This window comes from Schistocerca serialis, chromosome 3 (assembly GCF_023864345.2).
Source record: "Schistocerca serialis cubense isolate TAMUIC-IGC-003099 chromosome 3, iqSchSeri2.2, whole genome shotgun sequence".
Taxonomy (NCBI): Eukaryota; Metazoa; Arthropoda; class Insecta; order Orthoptera; family Acrididae; genus Schistocerca; species Schistocerca serialis.
The window spans coordinates 845061476-845079918 of record NC_064640.1 but is presented as its reverse complement, the minus strand read 5'-3'; the positions used below and the strand labels follow the sequence as shown (position 1 = coordinate 845079918).

At 41.5% G+C, this 18443-nt stretch overlaps 1 protein-coding gene across 1 annotated transcript in view; it reads left to right on the top strand.

The window, feature by feature from the left end:
* Nucleotides 1-7287: 7287 nt before the first annotated feature.
* LOC126470946 (WD repeat, SAM and U-box domain-containing protein 1-like) overlaps nucleotides 7288-18443 on the top strand; it is a 222488-nt gene continuing 211332 nt past the window's right edge. Inside the window, exons 1-4 of the mRNA XM_050098996.1 lie at nucleotides 7288-7337; nucleotides 7432-7545; nucleotides 10207-10378; nucleotides 16113-16258. Coding sequence (XP_049954953.1) covers nucleotides 7436-7545; nucleotides 10207-10378; nucleotides 16113-16258 — 428 coding nt within the window. The 5' untranslated portion in view covers nucleotides 7288-7337; nucleotides 7432-7435. The remainder of the gene's footprint in view (nucleotides 7338-7431; nucleotides 7546-10206; nucleotides 10379-16112; nucleotides 16259-18443) is intronic.

Sequence of the window (18443 nt, the reverse complement as noted above, 5' to 3'; positions counted from 1 at the left end):
GACGAATACATACTTCCAATGTGCGTTCAGCGCGATGTCGCCAAATACGGATGCGACCATCATGATGCTGTAAACGGAACCTGGATTCATCCGAAAAAATGAGTTTTGCCATTCGTGCACCCAGGTTCGTCGTCGCATACACCATCGCAGGCGCTCCTGTCTGTGATGCAGCGTCAAGGGTAACCGCAGCCATGGTCTCCGAGCCGATAGTTCATGCTGCTGCAAACGTCGTCCAACTGTTCGTGCAGATGGTTGTTGTCTTGCAAACGTCCCCATATGTTGACTCAGGGATCGAGACGTGGCTGCACGATCCGTTACAGCCATGCGGATAAGATGCCTGTCATCTCGAATGCCAGTGATACGAGGCCGTTGGGATCCAGCACGGCGTTCCGTATTACCCTCCTGAACCCACCGATTCCATATTCTGCTAACAGTCATTGGATCTCGACCAACGCGAGCAGTAATGTCGAGATACGATAAATCGCAATCGCGATAGGCTACAATCCGACCTTTATCAAAGTCGGAAACGTGATGGTACGCATTTTCCTCCTTACACGAGGCATCACAACAACGTTTCACCAGGCAACGCCGGTCAACTGCTGTTTGTGTATGAGAAATCGGTTTGAAACTTTCCTCATGTCAGCACGTTGTAGGTGTCGCCACCGGCGCCAACCTTGTGTGAATGTTCTGAAAAGCTAATCATTTGCATATCACAGCATCTTCTCCCTGTCAGTTAAATTTCACGTCTGTAGCACGTCATCTTCGTGGTGTAACAATTTTAATGGCCAGTAGTGTAGTTCGCGAGTTGGAGCAGTAATCAGGCGTTTTTTCGTTGCCCTGAGATCTTTCAATCTCCCACCTGCACAGGGAGTGATGGCCAAAGTAATAATATTACCGAATTTATAAAGTGATACATAGTATTAATATGAAGTTTACAACCTCTCTGTGCTGCTACCTTAAGGGACTTCATAGGTGCTGAGGCACCTGGATACTTTAAGAGAGTTCGAAAGTGAGTGGGCATCTTATGACAAAGGTAGAATTTGCTTTTGGCACTCCGTTATCAGACTCGTATGATGAAGAACACAAAAGATACACTGATTCTTCTTTACCTGAGAGGAAAAATAACCTATACCAAATTGTTGTACAGGATTTTCATAACAAGTGCCAATACTTTAACGATGGGAAAACGTGTGCATGCCAAATTTCTTCTGTTGTCGAAAATAACTCATATAAAAGGGAGGAGTCTACATTTCACGTAAGACGTTTGAGGTTTATAGACAACATCGTCGTCTACGTCACGGGCGGAACTGCAGTTAGAACTATATGTCCAAGCTGCATTTGCTCGTCTTGCAGTGTGGTGCAGTCAGCAGCAGGGGCGGTTACAGGGGCTTGACCGACCGGAAGCTGCAGCTAAGCCTCGCTTGACAGGAAGGTACAAGGAATGGTCTGACAAGTTGGCTCTTGCCCGGAGCCTTGGAGACAACTCCTCGCCATGGCACGTGTGCTGCCCTCTGAATGGCTGAATAGTGAAGTAACCAGTACACTGGTTGAGCAGCAGCTGAAGCAGATGTGTGTGTTGTGTGAGGAGATTGCATATGGCAAGTGTTTGTGCTGGACGTTTATTGATTGTTTCACTGCTTGGTAGTCACAGTGACTGTCTCTGTGGGCTCTGAGCACCTGGTGCATCTGGTGTGTGGATACCTTGAGATATGTGAGCTACTGCCAGCATGGTCGATGTGCATGCAGGCCTCTTCTGTGCAGTGCGTTTCCCTAGATGGTGCACATTTCATGATCGTGGGCATGTGAGATCAGAATTTCTTTTTTTTTCTACCAGATATGTTAAGTGAAGTGTTGTGTTGAAGCCGGAGTTCGTGTTCTCAAATGTTGGTGCGTACAAGACCTCAGATATATTTAGCACTACAGTCTAGTTGTGGCAGAAATTTAATTACCTGATTTGCAAAATATTTGCATGTGATTCTGAAATGCTGAAAATGTGTTTTATTTTGGAGAAGAATCACTGTAAGGTGGTGGTGATTGTACTAAGAAATCTATTTGATTCCTGTAAATTGTTAAACAATTATTTTGATAGGGTAGGGCAATTGGACTATTTCCTGCCATTTTTGATATTGCTATTGAACCAGCCTTGCCTTTGTCCCCAGCATTAGCTAATAGGAACACAGTGGGGATGGAAACCTCCATCTGCATATTTGGATGTATTGGTTCATGAGTGTGTACACACAAACAGAAAGTAACTGCTTGAGAGAGACAGAAACAGGAAGCGAGTCTAGAATTTCCTGATCAAAGGAAAGCCACCACCTGATGCTTTGTTTGGGGGCCATGAGAACAAACGGAGGTCCCTCGGGCAGGTAGGCATGTCACCTTGGTCTATGTGTTTGAGGCACGCGTGTTACCACACGAAGAAGCCACTGGAGAGAAAGAACAAAGGATGCCGACTTCCAGTCTGTGGCTGGCGGTATTTAGTATCATGATCTGTAATTGCGACATTGGGCAGTTTCCGACCTTCATGGCATGCGTCCTAAAAGAGTGGCTAATACATCATTGAAAGCTTGTGGGGGGGGGGGGGGGGGAGGGAAGGAGCCCAGTCTCCTGCAAACTGATTAAATAAACAACATGGAAATTGAATTCAACACCTTATTATTGACATCGATTTGAATTTCATGCCGTGAAATCCTTCCTCTCCAACACAGACTGGGTCTTTTCCCCACAAATTTCTAGATGGTGAGGGGAGGGGAAGTGGGGGAGGGAAAGGAGAAGTGAGGGCTTGCGGTTTAACTGAGCATCTTTTTTCCCAGATGGGTTGCCCGCCATGGTGGCCGAGCGGTTCTAGGCACTTCAGTCCGGAACCGCATGACTGCTACGGTCGCAGGTTTGAATCCTGCCTCAGGCATGGATGTGTGTGAAGTCCTTATGTTAGTTAGGTTTAAGTAGTTCTAAGTTCTAGGGGACTGATGACCTCAGATGTTAAGTCCCATAGTGCTCAGAGCCATTTGAACCATTTTTGAACCAGATGGGTTGGGGAGGAGGAGGAAGGGGAGGGATGGTGGGGAAACCACTTAGCAGAACAATACCTTAAGGGAGTCGTGGGAAGAGGGGGGGTAGGTGTTACATGAGTAACCACTTAGTAGAACAACAGTTTAAATTCATAACTCAATCAGCTGTCATAGTTCAATCCATCTGCATATCGATTCGGTATAAAAAGTGCACCAGAACCAGCTTTGAGCAACTACTAGTGGCACAATTCCAGGGGATGGTGTGCCGAACTGTGAGGCTGGTTGGAATTGAACTTGCCCGAAGCCTACTCCAAACTTAGTTGATTAAACTATGATATCAGAGGGGTGAGGAAATTGTTTAAACTTTGGACTGCTGGACTTTAATGTGGGGCAATTGATGGGTAATGTCAGGGGAGAATCCTGTGCCCGCCTTAAATTATGTGCTTAGAATAGACAACCATGACTGTAGGTCTGTACTTGTCCTTGTTAGTAATAGATTGGGAAAAACGTGAAGTAGATGAGGGGACCAGCATTCTTTGTCTATCAGAGACGCTTGGACCTGTAGGAGGAAAGAAACATCCTTTGTACCAGGTGGTAAACTCAGAAATCTGATGTCATTAAGATTGTCCCAGTATTCCAGGTCTTCGATCCTAATGTAATAGAGTCTGTCCCAGTATTACAAGTCAGCCAGCAATACAATACACCACATAGGATTCTTCAATTTCCCGCCAATGTATTCTTAGGACAACAGCCCCACTTCCACAGCGCCTTTATAGAAATGTGGGAAAAACCCCTGCTATTTATGAATTTACCAACAATTTCTGAACTTCCTGCCATTTTATAGATGCTGCAATTGTCCTTATGAGAAGAATGCTGCCAACTTCTGCGATCTAATGTTTGTGGCACTATTGTCGCTTGGCAAAGCCTTGTGTTATGTGTTTCAATTTGTTTTGTGTGCAGTGTATTGAGTGCAATAAAGTTCGATTATTCGATTTTATATGAGGGGGAGTCAAATGAAAACTGAACACCTGCCACAACGAGACCATGCGATGGTTCCACTCAAAAATAATCACCACATGCGTTAAGAAATTTATTCCACTGGTATATGAGGTGATCAGTTCCTGTTACAATCAATGTACAGTGCTCTGAAGACACTTTGCACAAAGTGTGATGTGCCATAAAGTCAACACGCCCAGAAATGCTGTTGAACGACATCATCCTGAAACTTCCTGACAGATTAAAACTGTGTGCCCGACCGAGACTCGAACTCGGGACCTTCGCCTTTAGCGGGCAAGTGCTCTACCATCTGAGCTACCCAAGTACGACTCACGATCCGTCCTCACAGCTTCAATTCTGCCAGTACCTCGTCTCCTACCTTCCAAACTTCACAGAAGCTGTTCTTCAAGGTTCGCAGAAGAGCTTCTGTGATGTCTGGAAGGTAGGAGACGAGGTACTGGCAGAATTGAAGCTGTGAGGACGGGTCATGAGTCGTGCTTGGGTAGCTCAGTTGGTAGAGCACTTGCCCCCAAAAGGCGAAGGTCCCGAGTTCGAGTCACCCTATTCATAATGTGAGCCCAGGGGCGCACATGCAGGAATCCTGCACCACCATTCAAGGCATGGTCATAGTGGAGGTTGTTTGCTGTTGTGTTCTTCCCTACTATTATGAAGTGTTAAGTATGTAGCTGTGTTGTGTACATGATGTGACGAGTGTTTATACAGTGTAGTGTTGTGTTAGGCAGGCCGATGTGGCCGAGCAGTTCTAGGCACTTCAGTCTGGAACCGCGCGACGGCTAAGGTCGCAGGTTCGAATCCTGCCTCGGACATGGATGTGTGTGATGTTCTTAGGTTAGTTAGGTTTAAGTAGTTCTAAGTTCTAGGGGACTGATGACCTCAGCAGTTAAGTCCCGTAGTGCTCAGAGCCATGTGAACCATTTTAGTATTGTGTTTGTGTTGTTATGGATGAAGGAAAGGGAGACGATGAAACTCAGTGCTGGCACATAGACTACTACTCTCAACGGCCATTAATGGGGCCGCCGTGTTTAATGTCCCCATCTGACAGGTGTATCACCATCAACAGTGCTGGCACAACCATACAAGCAAGCCTTAGCGACCTCAGCTACAGTGGTTTAGCCTTAAAATATCACACTGTGAAACATAATTTGTCCTACAACAGTATTGACTGTATTGTAAAACTGAATAGAATAATTTATGTTACTTCAGGTATAGCTTCAAGTGTTCATCTGGCTTGAACAGAATTGGAAGCTCTAGTTACAAACGTGTTGGGACCAAACGCTATTCAGAATGCAATAAATGATCTAAAAACAGAAAATTTATTTTACTGCCTCCAAACTGATTCTTCTGTCAACATAAACAGCCAAAAATGGCATTCAAAATAAGTTAGCAGATTTTTACAAAAACAGCGATGAGTCTGCTCATGGTGTGTTTCAAGCAGTTCAGAAGTAGAATTCATCGTTTCAAAATATATGTGGGCTATGTGCTAACAACATAAATGCTAATTTTGGAGTTAACTGTTCTTTGTTTACAAACATGAGAGATTCGATATTAGATTTTATTAAGAGAAATTGTACGGATAAACATTGCCATAACTGTATGAGACATCCGAAGAGTTTTGTATCATGTGACAGGCTGTAATTTTGACAATTTACGCCCACATTTCCGACGCTGCCATAAAAAGGGATGAACTGAAAGAAAGGCATGAAATGAAATGCCATGTGGGGACAATATGGCTCTCTCTCTTACCCAGCAGAGATACATTATTATTAAATTGGAAGTTATTTTGCACGCTTAGAAGAAAACTGTCCAATGATTTTGCAAAATTTATTGATGTTTGACAGTGACAATAGCATCATTGTAGTCACATTTAAAATTTGTGTATTAAAACTATAAAATGTCTGGAAGAGAACTTCATAACAATTTAGGATGTATTTATAATTATGGATAATCTTAAAAATACACTAACAAAAAGAAAACAAGATCTCTTCTTTTAATATGAAACAGCAAAAAAATTAAACTGGCTTCATCGACACTGACTAGAAAAATTCATAGAATTTGTTTATTATTTTAGTTTTAGAGCACCTAAAAGAATAGTTGTTTTAGTGACGAGAACTGATTAACTGCACTAAGCAATATAAATTCAAAACTCAATGTTGAATATCACCATTTTTTAACATAATTGCAAATTTAAAGTTACAAAAAACTCCATTTCAGTTTGGATGATCATTATTGGGAAACTGCATTATTAAGCAAATTACGTGATAAAATATAGGCATCTGAAGATTTTGACGAATTATTCTAACACAAAAAGGCAACAAATATTTAATAAGAGAATGAATGATTTTACAAATTAATTACAAATATATTGTTGATTCCCTCCACTTCAGCTATCACAGAAAGAGTTTTCTTTGCGATGAATATTGCGTGAAGAAACAAAACAAAGAAAGCATCTCCGAATTTGGTAAAAAACAAATTATCCATTTATTTCAAATATAGACTGCAAAGATGCTGTGAAGCTGTTTGTTCCTAGATTAGATTATACTTTGACTGACAGTTATTTCTGAAAAATTTCTAAAAGCAATAAAAATATAGTTTAAAGAAAGTAATAAAGGAAGTAAATAACACTCTCTTTTCATACAATGTACCGTCTGTTCCTATCTTTAACAAGAAATATACTTTATTTGTAAAAAAAAAAAAAAAAAAAGTCTGTCCTACAGACGCCAATTCATAATCGGTTTCATTGTTGGTTTCTTATGAGGGTTATGACCTCAGAACAATTAAAATCCGATTTCAGTGTCGTTTTTTATGCGGTTTTTAGCCTTAGGGCAATTAAATGCCTATTTTTTCGTATGTGATGTTGTACGACCTTCCCATAGCGGATGCGCTTGCCAAACCTACGCGATCACGCATATCGCACATTATATACAGTTGGTTTAATGTGGAGTTCACATGGTAGACGTCGTATTACGATTCGTCCGTCATTTGTAGCCGAAACCACATGCGTTGTGACGTTTACTGCGCCTAGTGGGAAAAATTTCTTTTTTTCCCATAATATTTCTCCCTTCTTCAATAATATGCCTTTTCAAATTTATCATCTTCCAAAGCATCTAGTTTTTAAGCCTTTTGAAACTAGAACTTTAATTATAGTCATCATGTATATTTTAAAAATTCGAACTACAAAAAGCGCGCGTTGCGCTTTGCTTCAGTCACTCGATACATGCACGCCCTGTTGCGGCAAAACTGTTAACTACACTGACAGTAATCAGCGGTGAGGCTGGATGTTTTGTATTGGTAGTGTTACGTTGAGATAAGGTGTTGTATTTGTTTATTTTTGTTGTTTCTGCAGACATTCACACAACAGTAACTCAGATTTTTGCACATCTAATAGGATATGTATATGTTGTAGTACGATGTCACAACCCAACAAGAGAGTTAAAACTTTGCAAATACTACAGTGTCATAAGAGCGATGTCATAACATGTGATTTTGGCGGAAACCATGCCTTGGCGTCGGGTTCTGGGTGAGTGTGTTAATTGCGGATATCATATCGTATAGTTAATGTTTTACGTGGGTTGTTGCACTCTATTTTACACTAAAGACCATGTTTAAGGATACTGTTTTAATTGCTACCTTATCACAAAAGCAAACCGCAGGTTATAAAAAAAAGCAATGGTGTTCACACGAGAAAACTGGATAAATTTCGCAACAAGGAATGCAGTTTTCAGATAACTGGAATTGTTTAACATGTTAGACGCAAAAACTATATTTGTCTGTCCATTATTTAATATGCAAAAAGAGGCGGATTTAACAAACTATTTGTTTCAACTGTGTTATTTCTTGTCACCTAACAAAATATTGTGATAAGACGTATATGTACTCTTTATGACATTTGTTGACAAAATTCCTTAGTCAACAAAAAAATCATCAGTGGAACTGTCTAAGTGAAAGTTGAGTTTGTCAGAAATGAAAACATTAAACGTTAAGAATATAATTTATTATTGTATTTGAGTGGTTAATCATCTTCGACTCCTCTTTAAATCTGTTAAATTTATTGCTGTTCTCAGAAATTAGACACAGTGATCCTTAGAACTGCATGAGTATAAAAAGTGGCTGCATGTATGAGAATAAGACATGTTCCGCAAACATTAAAAATTCATGACCAGTCACATTCTAGCTATTTGAACTAGAATTTTCATATCATGGAGTTGTGACTGATATTATGTGGTTTGTTTCCCATTTCAGTAACCTATTAAAATAAAAAAATGTGTTGTATGTATATAAACAATTGAGAAAATTTTATGTGCACATACTCATCAGCTAGACAGGCATGTAGTGAAAATCTAACAGGGCACATGCCTGTTGCTTTAAAAGCCTGAAGTTAATAAGCAATTAAATAAGATTCCACCAGACAGTTGAAATTACTGTTTTTTTTCTCATTCTGTCTAGACTACAAATTTGTCACTGGACTGTTGTAGCTTAATTAGTATTAAATCATCATGTTCTAAGTTATGCCAATTTGTATGAGGTAGTCATATGCGATTGTTCCATTATCTTCATAATTCTCTGAGATTATTTCATGAGAGTTAGACCACTTTCAATTTTTGTAGTTTATTTACATAGTATGTACAAAATACTTGTCAGAAGTTTGCCTATTATTTAATGTAGCTTTTCTAATTTTATCTTGCAACCTCATTAACATATGGCCGTCAGTACCCATTTTTCATGACTTTTTCATTTATGTGTAAAGACTGAAAATTTCTGTTCTGGTAGAGGAGAAAAGAATCACATGTTGTTAAATCAAGTTATCAGATACTGCATTATTTCTTCACCTTTTCAGCATGTTCGAGAAAGCCATGGAATCGTGTATATCCAGTGCTAGTGCCATGTCAATTGATATTTGTCTTGCATTTTATTCTGCTCATCATCATGGTTTGTCTATGATTCATAATGACTGTTCATCCTTTTCACTTTAAAGGCGTATAAAACAGACAGAAATTATTTGAATGATTGCTGTGTGGTTTGTTCCTTTACTGTATCTAACTCCAACTTTTATATCCTTCTCCCTGGCTTCTTATGCAGACTAGCAGTAACTTTAAACTCAAATTATCAATTTTCTATCACTGAAAACTAGCAGTAGACGGGTTTATTGCCTTTGCACAGATATATGTTTCTGTCATTGATGTGTTCAATTATTTTGTGTTTGGGAGACGTGCCAGTTACTACACATGGTAGGGGTTTAGGCCACACCTCTCTTTGCTGATACTACACTGGTCTTGTAAATAAACAGCTTAGAGCTCAATTTAAATTTCTGTGTTTTGTGTTTGGCAATAGAGTAACGCATCTTTTACTATTACGCACTTACTTTTGCAAGTGGAGCCCAAGAACCAGCAGTGCTTATGTTTGAATTTGCATTACATGTTTCTAGTTTCATTTTTTTCTTTTCTTTCCCTGAATTTCGGTTCTTTATTTGGATGATAAAAATCTACTCACCAAGCAGCAGAAGATGGAAATACATGAAAGGCATAAAATTACTAACTTCTAGCAGAAGAGGGGGAAAGATTTGGAAGAAAGGAGATGATAAAGCTTAAGGATACATGAAAAACCACTGGAAAAGTCACCAAGGACGCTAGGTTGAGGGAGACTTGCTGATTAGAGGAGGAGCAAAAATGGCTTATTCTCATCCTTTCTGGTAAGTTTTCCTTAACCGTTTCCTATATGCTTGAGCCCTACCAGTCTGTTTTCCTGTAAAAACCACCCTCTCCTTTTTTATGCTGTAAGGACAACTCCTTCGTCTGTTGGGTAGCAGTTTTAATTCCTTCTATTTGTTTTTATCTGCTTGGTGATTGGATTTCTGTGTACCCATATTGAAAGTATTATCAGCTCATTATCACTTATTGCAGATTTAGTTTTTTTTTCTTTTGGGTATATGGGGCATTGCCTTCTCCAGTTTTCTCGTTCTTTAAACTACTGCAAGCCAATGGATGAGAAATGTTTGAGACACAGTGGGAGCTTAACACAGAGGTGTTTCAACTTCAGTAGGGGAAGAATTTCCATTACTAGAATTTGGCTAGTTGAGACACATGTGCAACTAATAGAGGTAGAAATATGCAATATCTAAGCTGATGGACACTGTTATCAGTATTTTTAATTTCTTTTTGTTGTAATTATGCAAAAATTTCAGAGACAAGAAAATATGGGTTTATGACTGGCATCCAGGCTTGGGATATATTGAAACCCCATACTCTCCTCTTTTGGGTCATAAGTATGGAGTTACATCAGTAAGATTCTCCCCTCAAGGTACGATGCTGGCTACCTCGTCAATTGATGGCACTACTGCGTTGTGGAACGTGCAGGTACAAGTAGCTTAAAATTTCGAGGAATATATTTATTAATTTACTTTTTTGGAAAGTATATGCAGATCTACAGGATGTCCCAGGAGGAAACGTGAATATTCAGGGATATGACAGTAATGATCAATCTAAACAAGGAAGTCTAGTAAACATGATCTCTAAAATTCACACCTTAAGAGCATTTCTTCATCTTTGATAGTGTGAAACAAATCTCTTTCAATATAAGCTCTTTGCTTTCCATTTTTTGGGAGGAGGTAGTGTAGACCAAAACAAGGAAAAAAATGTGTACCTTAAGAACTATAACACTTGTTCAGTAGAAGAGGTGTGTTTCACAGTGTGAAAGTGAAGAAGCTCATAGCTCTTAAGGTATGCAGTTAAAAGATCACATTCACTAGTCTTTTCTTTAGAATTATGATTTGTCATTGGACACACTGTATACTCATATTGTAACTTTTTTGTATTAATAGCTATGTACTGGTTATCCCAAAAAACACCAACAATGCTTAGTATGTTGTGTGAGAAGGTACTCTGATCAGTTTTCGAGAGGGAATGCATACCCGGAAACACGCGGCTCAGGTGCTGGAAAGTGTCGAAGTTTTGGATGGGTATGCATTCCACATTATGTTAGTAAACCCAAAACGAGTAACAGATCACACTGTCTGACATTACAAATTGGCTTCAAACTGCAGACCGTCTTCATCAATGCAGAGTGTACGTCAGTGGGCTGAGCTTTATGCACGTTAGCCAGTATGTGTGATTGTCTTTGAAGTATTTCAATCACTCCGTGGACTCAAGCAGTAAGGTCCTCTGTTGACATTACAGTTGTGCCATATACCTTACTCTTCATACTATCCCACAGGAAATAGTTGAGAGGTGTCAGATTTGGTGATCGAGCTGGCCATGGAACTGGTCTCCCCCCCCCCCTTCCCCCCCCCTCCCCCCCCCCCCCCCCCACACACACACCAGTCCATCAATTGGGATATGAGATGTTGAAGTAATTCCACATATTGACATCAAAGTGTGCTGGATCTCTGCTGTGTTGCAACCAAGTGTCCAATGGAACATTTGGTGTCACTACATCTAAGATAAGCAAAACATCTCTAATAAATGTGAGATAGAGCAAGCCTGTCAGTCTGTTTGGCTGTAGATATGGCCCAATGATGTTGTCACCAATTATCCTGGACCAGATATTAATATCAATCCCGTGTTTCTGATTTTGAATCACCTGCCCACACAGATTTTTGTCTGCCCAAACATGCATGTAGTGTAAGTATAACATGCCCTCTCCATGTGCATTCCGGGTGGAGTCATTCCTGATGTGGAAAGGGTCCTTCCGGATGCCATGAAGAGCACAGGGTGCAGCCAGCTGCAGGTGGTTGCTCATGTCGGCACTAATGACGTGTGTCACTTTGGATCTGAGGAAATTCTCTCTGGATTCCAGCGGCTATCTGATTTGGTGAAGGCTGCTGGTCTTGCTTATGAGATGAAGGCAGAGCTCACCATCTGCAGCATCGTTGACAGAACCGACTGTGGACCTTTGGTGCAGAGCCGGGTGGAGGGTCTGAATCAGAGGCTCAGATGGTTTTGCGACCGTGTTGGCTGCAGATTCCTTGACTTGCGCCATAGGGTGGTGGGGTTTCGGGTTCCGTTGAATAGGTCAGGAGTTCACTACACTCAGCTGGCGGCTACACGGGTAGCGGAGGCTGTGTGGCGTGGACTGGGCGGTTTTTTAGGTTAGAAGGCCTCGGGAAAGTACGGGGTGGGCTGCAATCTCAAAGGATGCATGGCAAATACAGGATGTGCTTGGATCAAGGAACCGTCGGAATTGTAGTTGTAAATTGTTGTAGTTGTGCTGGGAAAGTCCCTGAGCTTCAAGCGCTAATAGAAAGCACAGAAGCTGAAATCGTTATAGGTACAGAAAGCTGGCTAAAGCCTGAAATAAGTTCTGCAGAAATATTTACGAAGTCTCAGACGGTGTTCAGGAAAGATGGATTAGGCAGAATTGGTGGTGGAGTGTTTGTGTCTGTCAGTAGTGGTTTATCTTGTAGTGAAGTCGAAGTAGATAGTCCGTGCGAATTGGTATGGGTGGAGGTTATACTTAACAGCCGAACTAAGTTAATAATTGGCTCCTTCTACCGACCCCCAGACTCCGATGATATAGTTGCTGAACAGTTCAGAGAAAATTTGAGTTTCGTAACAAATAAATACCCCACTCATACGGTTATAGTTGGTGGGGACCTCAACCTTCCCTCGATATGTTGGCCAAAATACTTGTTTAAAACCGGTGGTAGGCAGAAAACATCTTCCGAGATTGTGCTAAATGCTTTCTCCGAAAATTATTTCGAGCAGTTAGTCCACGAACCCACGCGAATTGTAAATGGTTGTGAAAACACACTTGACCTCTTAGCCACAAACAATCCAGAGCTAATAGAGAGCATCATGACTGATACAGGGATTAGTGATCACAAGGTCGTTGTAGCTATGCTCAATACCGTTTCTTCCAAATCCACCAGAAACAAACGCAAAATAATTTTATTAAAAAAAGTGGATAAAGTGTCACTAGAAGCCTTCCTAAGAGACAATCTCCATTCCTTCCGAACTGACTATGCAAATGTAGACGAGATGTGGCTCAAATTCAAAGATATAGTAGCAACACCACTTGAGGGATTCATACCCCATAAATTGGTAAGAGATGGAACTGATCCCCCATGGTACACAAAACAGGTCCGAACGCTGTTGCAGAGGCAATGGAAAAAACATGCGAAGTTCAGAAGAACGCGAAATCCCGAAGACTGGCTAAAATTTACAGATGCGCGAAATTTGGTACGGACTTCAATGCAAGTTGCCTTTAATAGGTTCCACAACAAAACATTGTCTCAAAATTTGTTAGAAAATCCGAAGAAATTCTGGTCGTAAGTAAAGTACACAAGCAGCAAGATGCAGTCAATACCTTCGCTGCGCAGTGCCGATGGTACTGTTAGCGACGACTGTGCCGCTAAAGCGGAGTTATTGAACGCGGTTTTCCGAAATTCCTTCACCAGGGAAGACGAATGGAATATTCCAGAATTTGAAACACGAAGAGCTGCTAGCATGAGTTTCTTAGAAGTAAATACCTTAGGGGTTGCAAAGCAACTCAAATCGCTTGATACGGGCAAGTCTTCATGTCCAGATTGTATACCGATTAGGTTCCTTTCAGATTACGTTGATACAATAGCTTCCTACTTGGCAATCATATACAACCGCTCACTCACCGATAGATCTGTACCTACAGATTGGAAAATTGCGCAGGTCGCACCAGTGTTTAAGAAGGGTAGTAGGAGTAATCCATCGAACTACAGACCTATATCATTGACGTCGGTTTGCAGTAAGGTTTTGGAGCATATACTGTATTCAAACATTATGAATCGCCTTGAGGGGAACGATCTATTGATATGTGATCAGCATGGTTTCAGAAAACATCGTTCTTGTGCAACGCAGCTAGCTCTTTATTCGCACAAAGTAATGGCCGCTATCGACAGGGGATCTCAAGTTGATTCCGTATTTCTAGATTTCTGGAAAGCTTTTGACACCGTTCCTCAAAAGCGACTTCTAATCAAGCTGCGGGCCTACGGGGTATCGTCTCAGTTGTGCGACTGGATTCGTGATTTCCTGTCAGGAAGGTTGCAGTTCGTAGTAATAGACGGCAAATCATCGAGTAAAACTGAAGTGATATCAGGTGTTCCCCAGGGAAGCGTCCTGGGACCTCTGCTGTTCCTGATCTATATAAATGATGTGGGTGACAATCCGAGCAGTTCTCTTAGGCTGTTCGCAGATGATGCTGTAATTACCGTCTAGTAAGGTCATCCGAAGACCAGTATCAGTTGCAAAGCGATTTAGAAAAGATTGCTGTATGGTGTGGCAGGTGGCAGTTGACGCTAAATAACTAAAAGTGTGAGGTGATCCACATGAGTTCCAAAAGAAATCCGTTGGAATTCGATTACTCGATAAATAGTACAATTCTCAAGGCTGTCAATTCAACTAAGCACCTGGGTGTTAAAATTACGAACAACTTCAGTTGGAAAGACCAAATAGATAATATTGTGGGGAAGGTGAGCCAAAGGTTGCGTTTCATTGGCAGGACACTTAGAAGATACAGCAAAGAGACAGCTTACACTACACTCGTTCGTCCTCTGTTAGAATATTGCTGCGTGGTGTGGGATCCTTACCAGGTGGGATTGACGGAGGACATCGAAAGGGTGCAAAAAAGGGCAGCTCGTTTTGTATTATCACGTAATAGGGGAGAGAGTGTGGCAGATATGATAAGCGAGTTGGGTTGGAAGTCATTAAAGCAAAGACGTTTTTCGTCGCGGCAAGATCTATTTACGAAATTTCAGTCACCAACTTTATCTTCCGAATGCGAAAATATTTTGCTGAGCCCAACCTACATAGGTAGGAATGATCATCTAAATAAAATAAGAGAAATCTGAGCTCGAACAGAAAGGTTTAGGTGTTCATTTACATAGGTAGGAATGATCATCTAAATAAAATAAGAGAAATCAGAGCTCGAACAGAAAGGTTAAGGTGTTCGTTTTTCCTGTGCGCTGTTTGGGAGTGGAATGGTAGGGAGATAGTATGATTGTGGTTCGATGAACCCTCTGCGAAGCACTTAAATGTGAATTGCAGAGTAATCATGTAGATGTAGATGTAAATGTGGGTTCACCCATGAATACCACCAAGGAATTGTGGCTGGAGTATGCATTGTTGTAAATACCACTGCACAGACTGTACCTATCGTGTGTACTCCTCCTCCTGTAATACCTGGAGTTCCTGCAGATGGTATGAATGGAGCCTGCATTCATGGACAACACCCCACTTTTACCTGTGTTCAGCGTCTGTGCCACCATTGGAATGAAGGTGGCTGGACTGAACATTGTCAGTACGTCCTCCTCCAACTGTAATGTTCGAGCTTAGCATGGACGACCCGCATCACATTTTGGTCTCTGCTAGAGGACAAACAGTAGACTGGGGACAGTATTCGCAAGTACCAAGCACAAAGTGCTATTGCTTTACTGTGCAATCTACACATCTCGGGTAGAAAATACGTACGTGCAACTTTTCAGTTTCTCTGAGGCATGTCTCAGTGTCTGTGAATGTGGAATGATATTGGATATGTCTGTTTGGAAAATGTTCTGCATATGCTTTTGCAGCAGCTTTCCCATTGCAATCTGCTGTGTTGTATTCAAGCACTGTGTTGATTATTTTTGCAGCTGTGTACTGTTACATGCCGCACTGCTGTCGACAACATTACTGCACTGGTATACCACACAAGGTCCGCATTAGTATGTGCACAAGGGCTGTGTACAGGAATCTAGTGTTTGTTCTCGGACTTCGTCGCTCTACAGCACCCAAGCTGTGTGTTTCCAGATGTGGGCTCCTTCTTGAAAACTTGTGGCCTTCCCACACAACATACTAAGCGATGTCAATGTTCTTTTGGTATACCCGGTATAAGTTACTTAATCTGTGACAAGTGTTAACATTAGTTTCACAAGCTTTGGAAATGGACATAATTGAAGAAACGTGCAGAGAGATTTTTTTTTTAATATATATATATCAGATTAAGTAACTTATACCGGGTATACCAAAAGAACATATATATATATATATATAAATTTGTATCAATAATTTAGAGTAAACTGAATTCAGTTTTAAACCTCTGTTTCTCTGGGTGTTGAGAGGTTATGCATACTGTTATTTACAGACTGGGAATCGAATTCACACGTTCGTACAGACAAATGGTGTAGCCGTTAGAGTAAGCAGATTTGCACCAGATTGCAGTTTACTTATTTCAGCTGGGGATGATGGCTCTGTTTGTGTATGGAGTATTCGCCACAAAAATCTTGTTAGGTAAGTTGTACCTAATATGTTTCATTTAAGGCAAGATTGTGTCATTGAAGTTGCCAATTGATTATGCATTACCTCTGTGTAATGCTGCACTTTGTATTAAATTAAGTATTGTACCTAACTGTGCAGTCTCAGTGATGAAATTTGGTTGTGATGCAAATTTTCAAGATATAAATTAGTTGGTGACAACTCTTGTCCTAGGTGTAGATCATTCAATACACGATTGTGCAGCAAAAGGCGTGAATTACTCTTAGAAATCCTAACAGTGGATTGAAAATCTAGTATGAGAAATTTCATAAGATCCTTTCTGGTAGGCAGGGCTGTACTGAGCGCATGGTGAGATAGGCCCCCACCAAGGGTGCAAGCACAGAGGGGGTAGCAAAATATGACCAGTTAAAGAAATATGATGTAAGAATTAAGCAGCGGAAGTATGAGAGTTCTCCTACCCCTCGTGTTGCTGTCTTCTGCATTTGAGAAGAATTCTTTCCCACTCACGACAACTGTAAATGCCCACTGTTGTCACAGTGTCATTTATGCAGTGGCATTTCATCCAAGCAGTCTGATAATGAAACGACTATTACCAAACAGATGTCTACCACTGACACGGTTTATGTGGCAACAATGAGCTCAATTCACACAGCTGCCATGTGCACAGCTCACTCGGTTCACGCAGTTGCTACATTCACAACTTGCTTGTGTTCAACAGGGAGCTCTCTTGCTGAAACTTCACTATGGTGTTACAGGACCTCAAATGTCAGCAAGCTGATGTTGAAACAAACACAGTATGCTATTTCACACAAGGCATCCAATTTCTGTCAAGTGAGAACTGGAATGAGACTTGTTTGAGCTAGCATGTTTTAAAATATTTAACAGAATAATGAGTGTAATGGAAAACAGATCTCTCATATATCAAAACATTTCATCTGACTTCACCCCCTGCGGGTCCGGGGTATTCCTGCCTGTTGTAAGAGGCGACTAAAAGGAGTCTCACATGTTTCGGCCTTTATGTGATGGTCTCCCGTAGGGTTTGACCTCCATTTTTCAAAATTTTCCCGAAGAGTGTGCCAGTTGGGGAAGATGCCTTACATAGTGCATTGTGTCCATCATGTGCTGATACCTATTGCATCCTTCGTTGACTTGGATCTGCACTTCTGCCCATTTTCCAACTGTTTTCCATCAACTGTGCGGGTGCAGTATTGTTTTCTACGCTGACGATGATAATGGACTTATGTGCTTGGTTGTACCTGATATCCAGCATGGTAGCCACTCTGTTGTGGTGGGGCCGCCACATACCCTGTTGGTTGTAACCCCCTGACCACACAGGGATCGCTCTGCTGCTGCCTGCACCATTAACTCCCCATGTATGCTGAGGAGTAGATGCCTGTCACCCTGGGGCATCGGGACTCATGGCAATGGCCATCCTGCCAGGTGGCCTTTGCTGCGGCTGGGTGGTGCCGGTGGGGAGGGCCACTGGTTGGAGTGGGTGGCATCATGGTGGATGACACCTGATGAAGCGTAGTACATCATCTCTTGCTAGTGGTCAAACACCAGCAGTCTCGAAGCATTCATGGGCTCAATTCAACCCACAGAAGTATGACCCCAAATTGTTCCCCTCCCAGACCACACCATGGGAGAAACGTCAGGCTAAGGTTAGCAGCAGCTCTTCTTTGCCCTGGTACCTTGTATGTTTGAGAGCTGATGTGGAATCTTTCATGACTATGAGGCCTCAGTTTTTTGTTGAGCATTTAGAGGACAAGTTTAGGGAGGTGGAGGGCTTGTCCAAAATGAGATCTGGATCAGTCTTGATCAAAACAACATCCTCTGCCCAGTCATGAGTGTCACTCGCTTGTGGCAAGCTGGGGGATGTTTCTGTAACCATCACACCCCATGAGAGCTTAAATATGGTCCAGGTTATCATATTTCACAGGGACCTTCTTTTGCTGTCCAACGATGAGCTGCACGCCAATTTAGAGCGCCGAGGTGTACATTTCACTCGGCATGCCCACTGGGGTCCAAAGGATAATCAGGTTGCCACCAATGTCTTCATCTTGGCCTTTGAGGGTGATACATTACCTGCAAAGGTCAAGATGATGGTCTACCACTGTGATGTAAAGCCCTATATCCCTCCCCCAATGCAGTGCTTTAAATGCTGGAAGTTCAGCTATATGTCTTCCCGCTGTACTTCCAG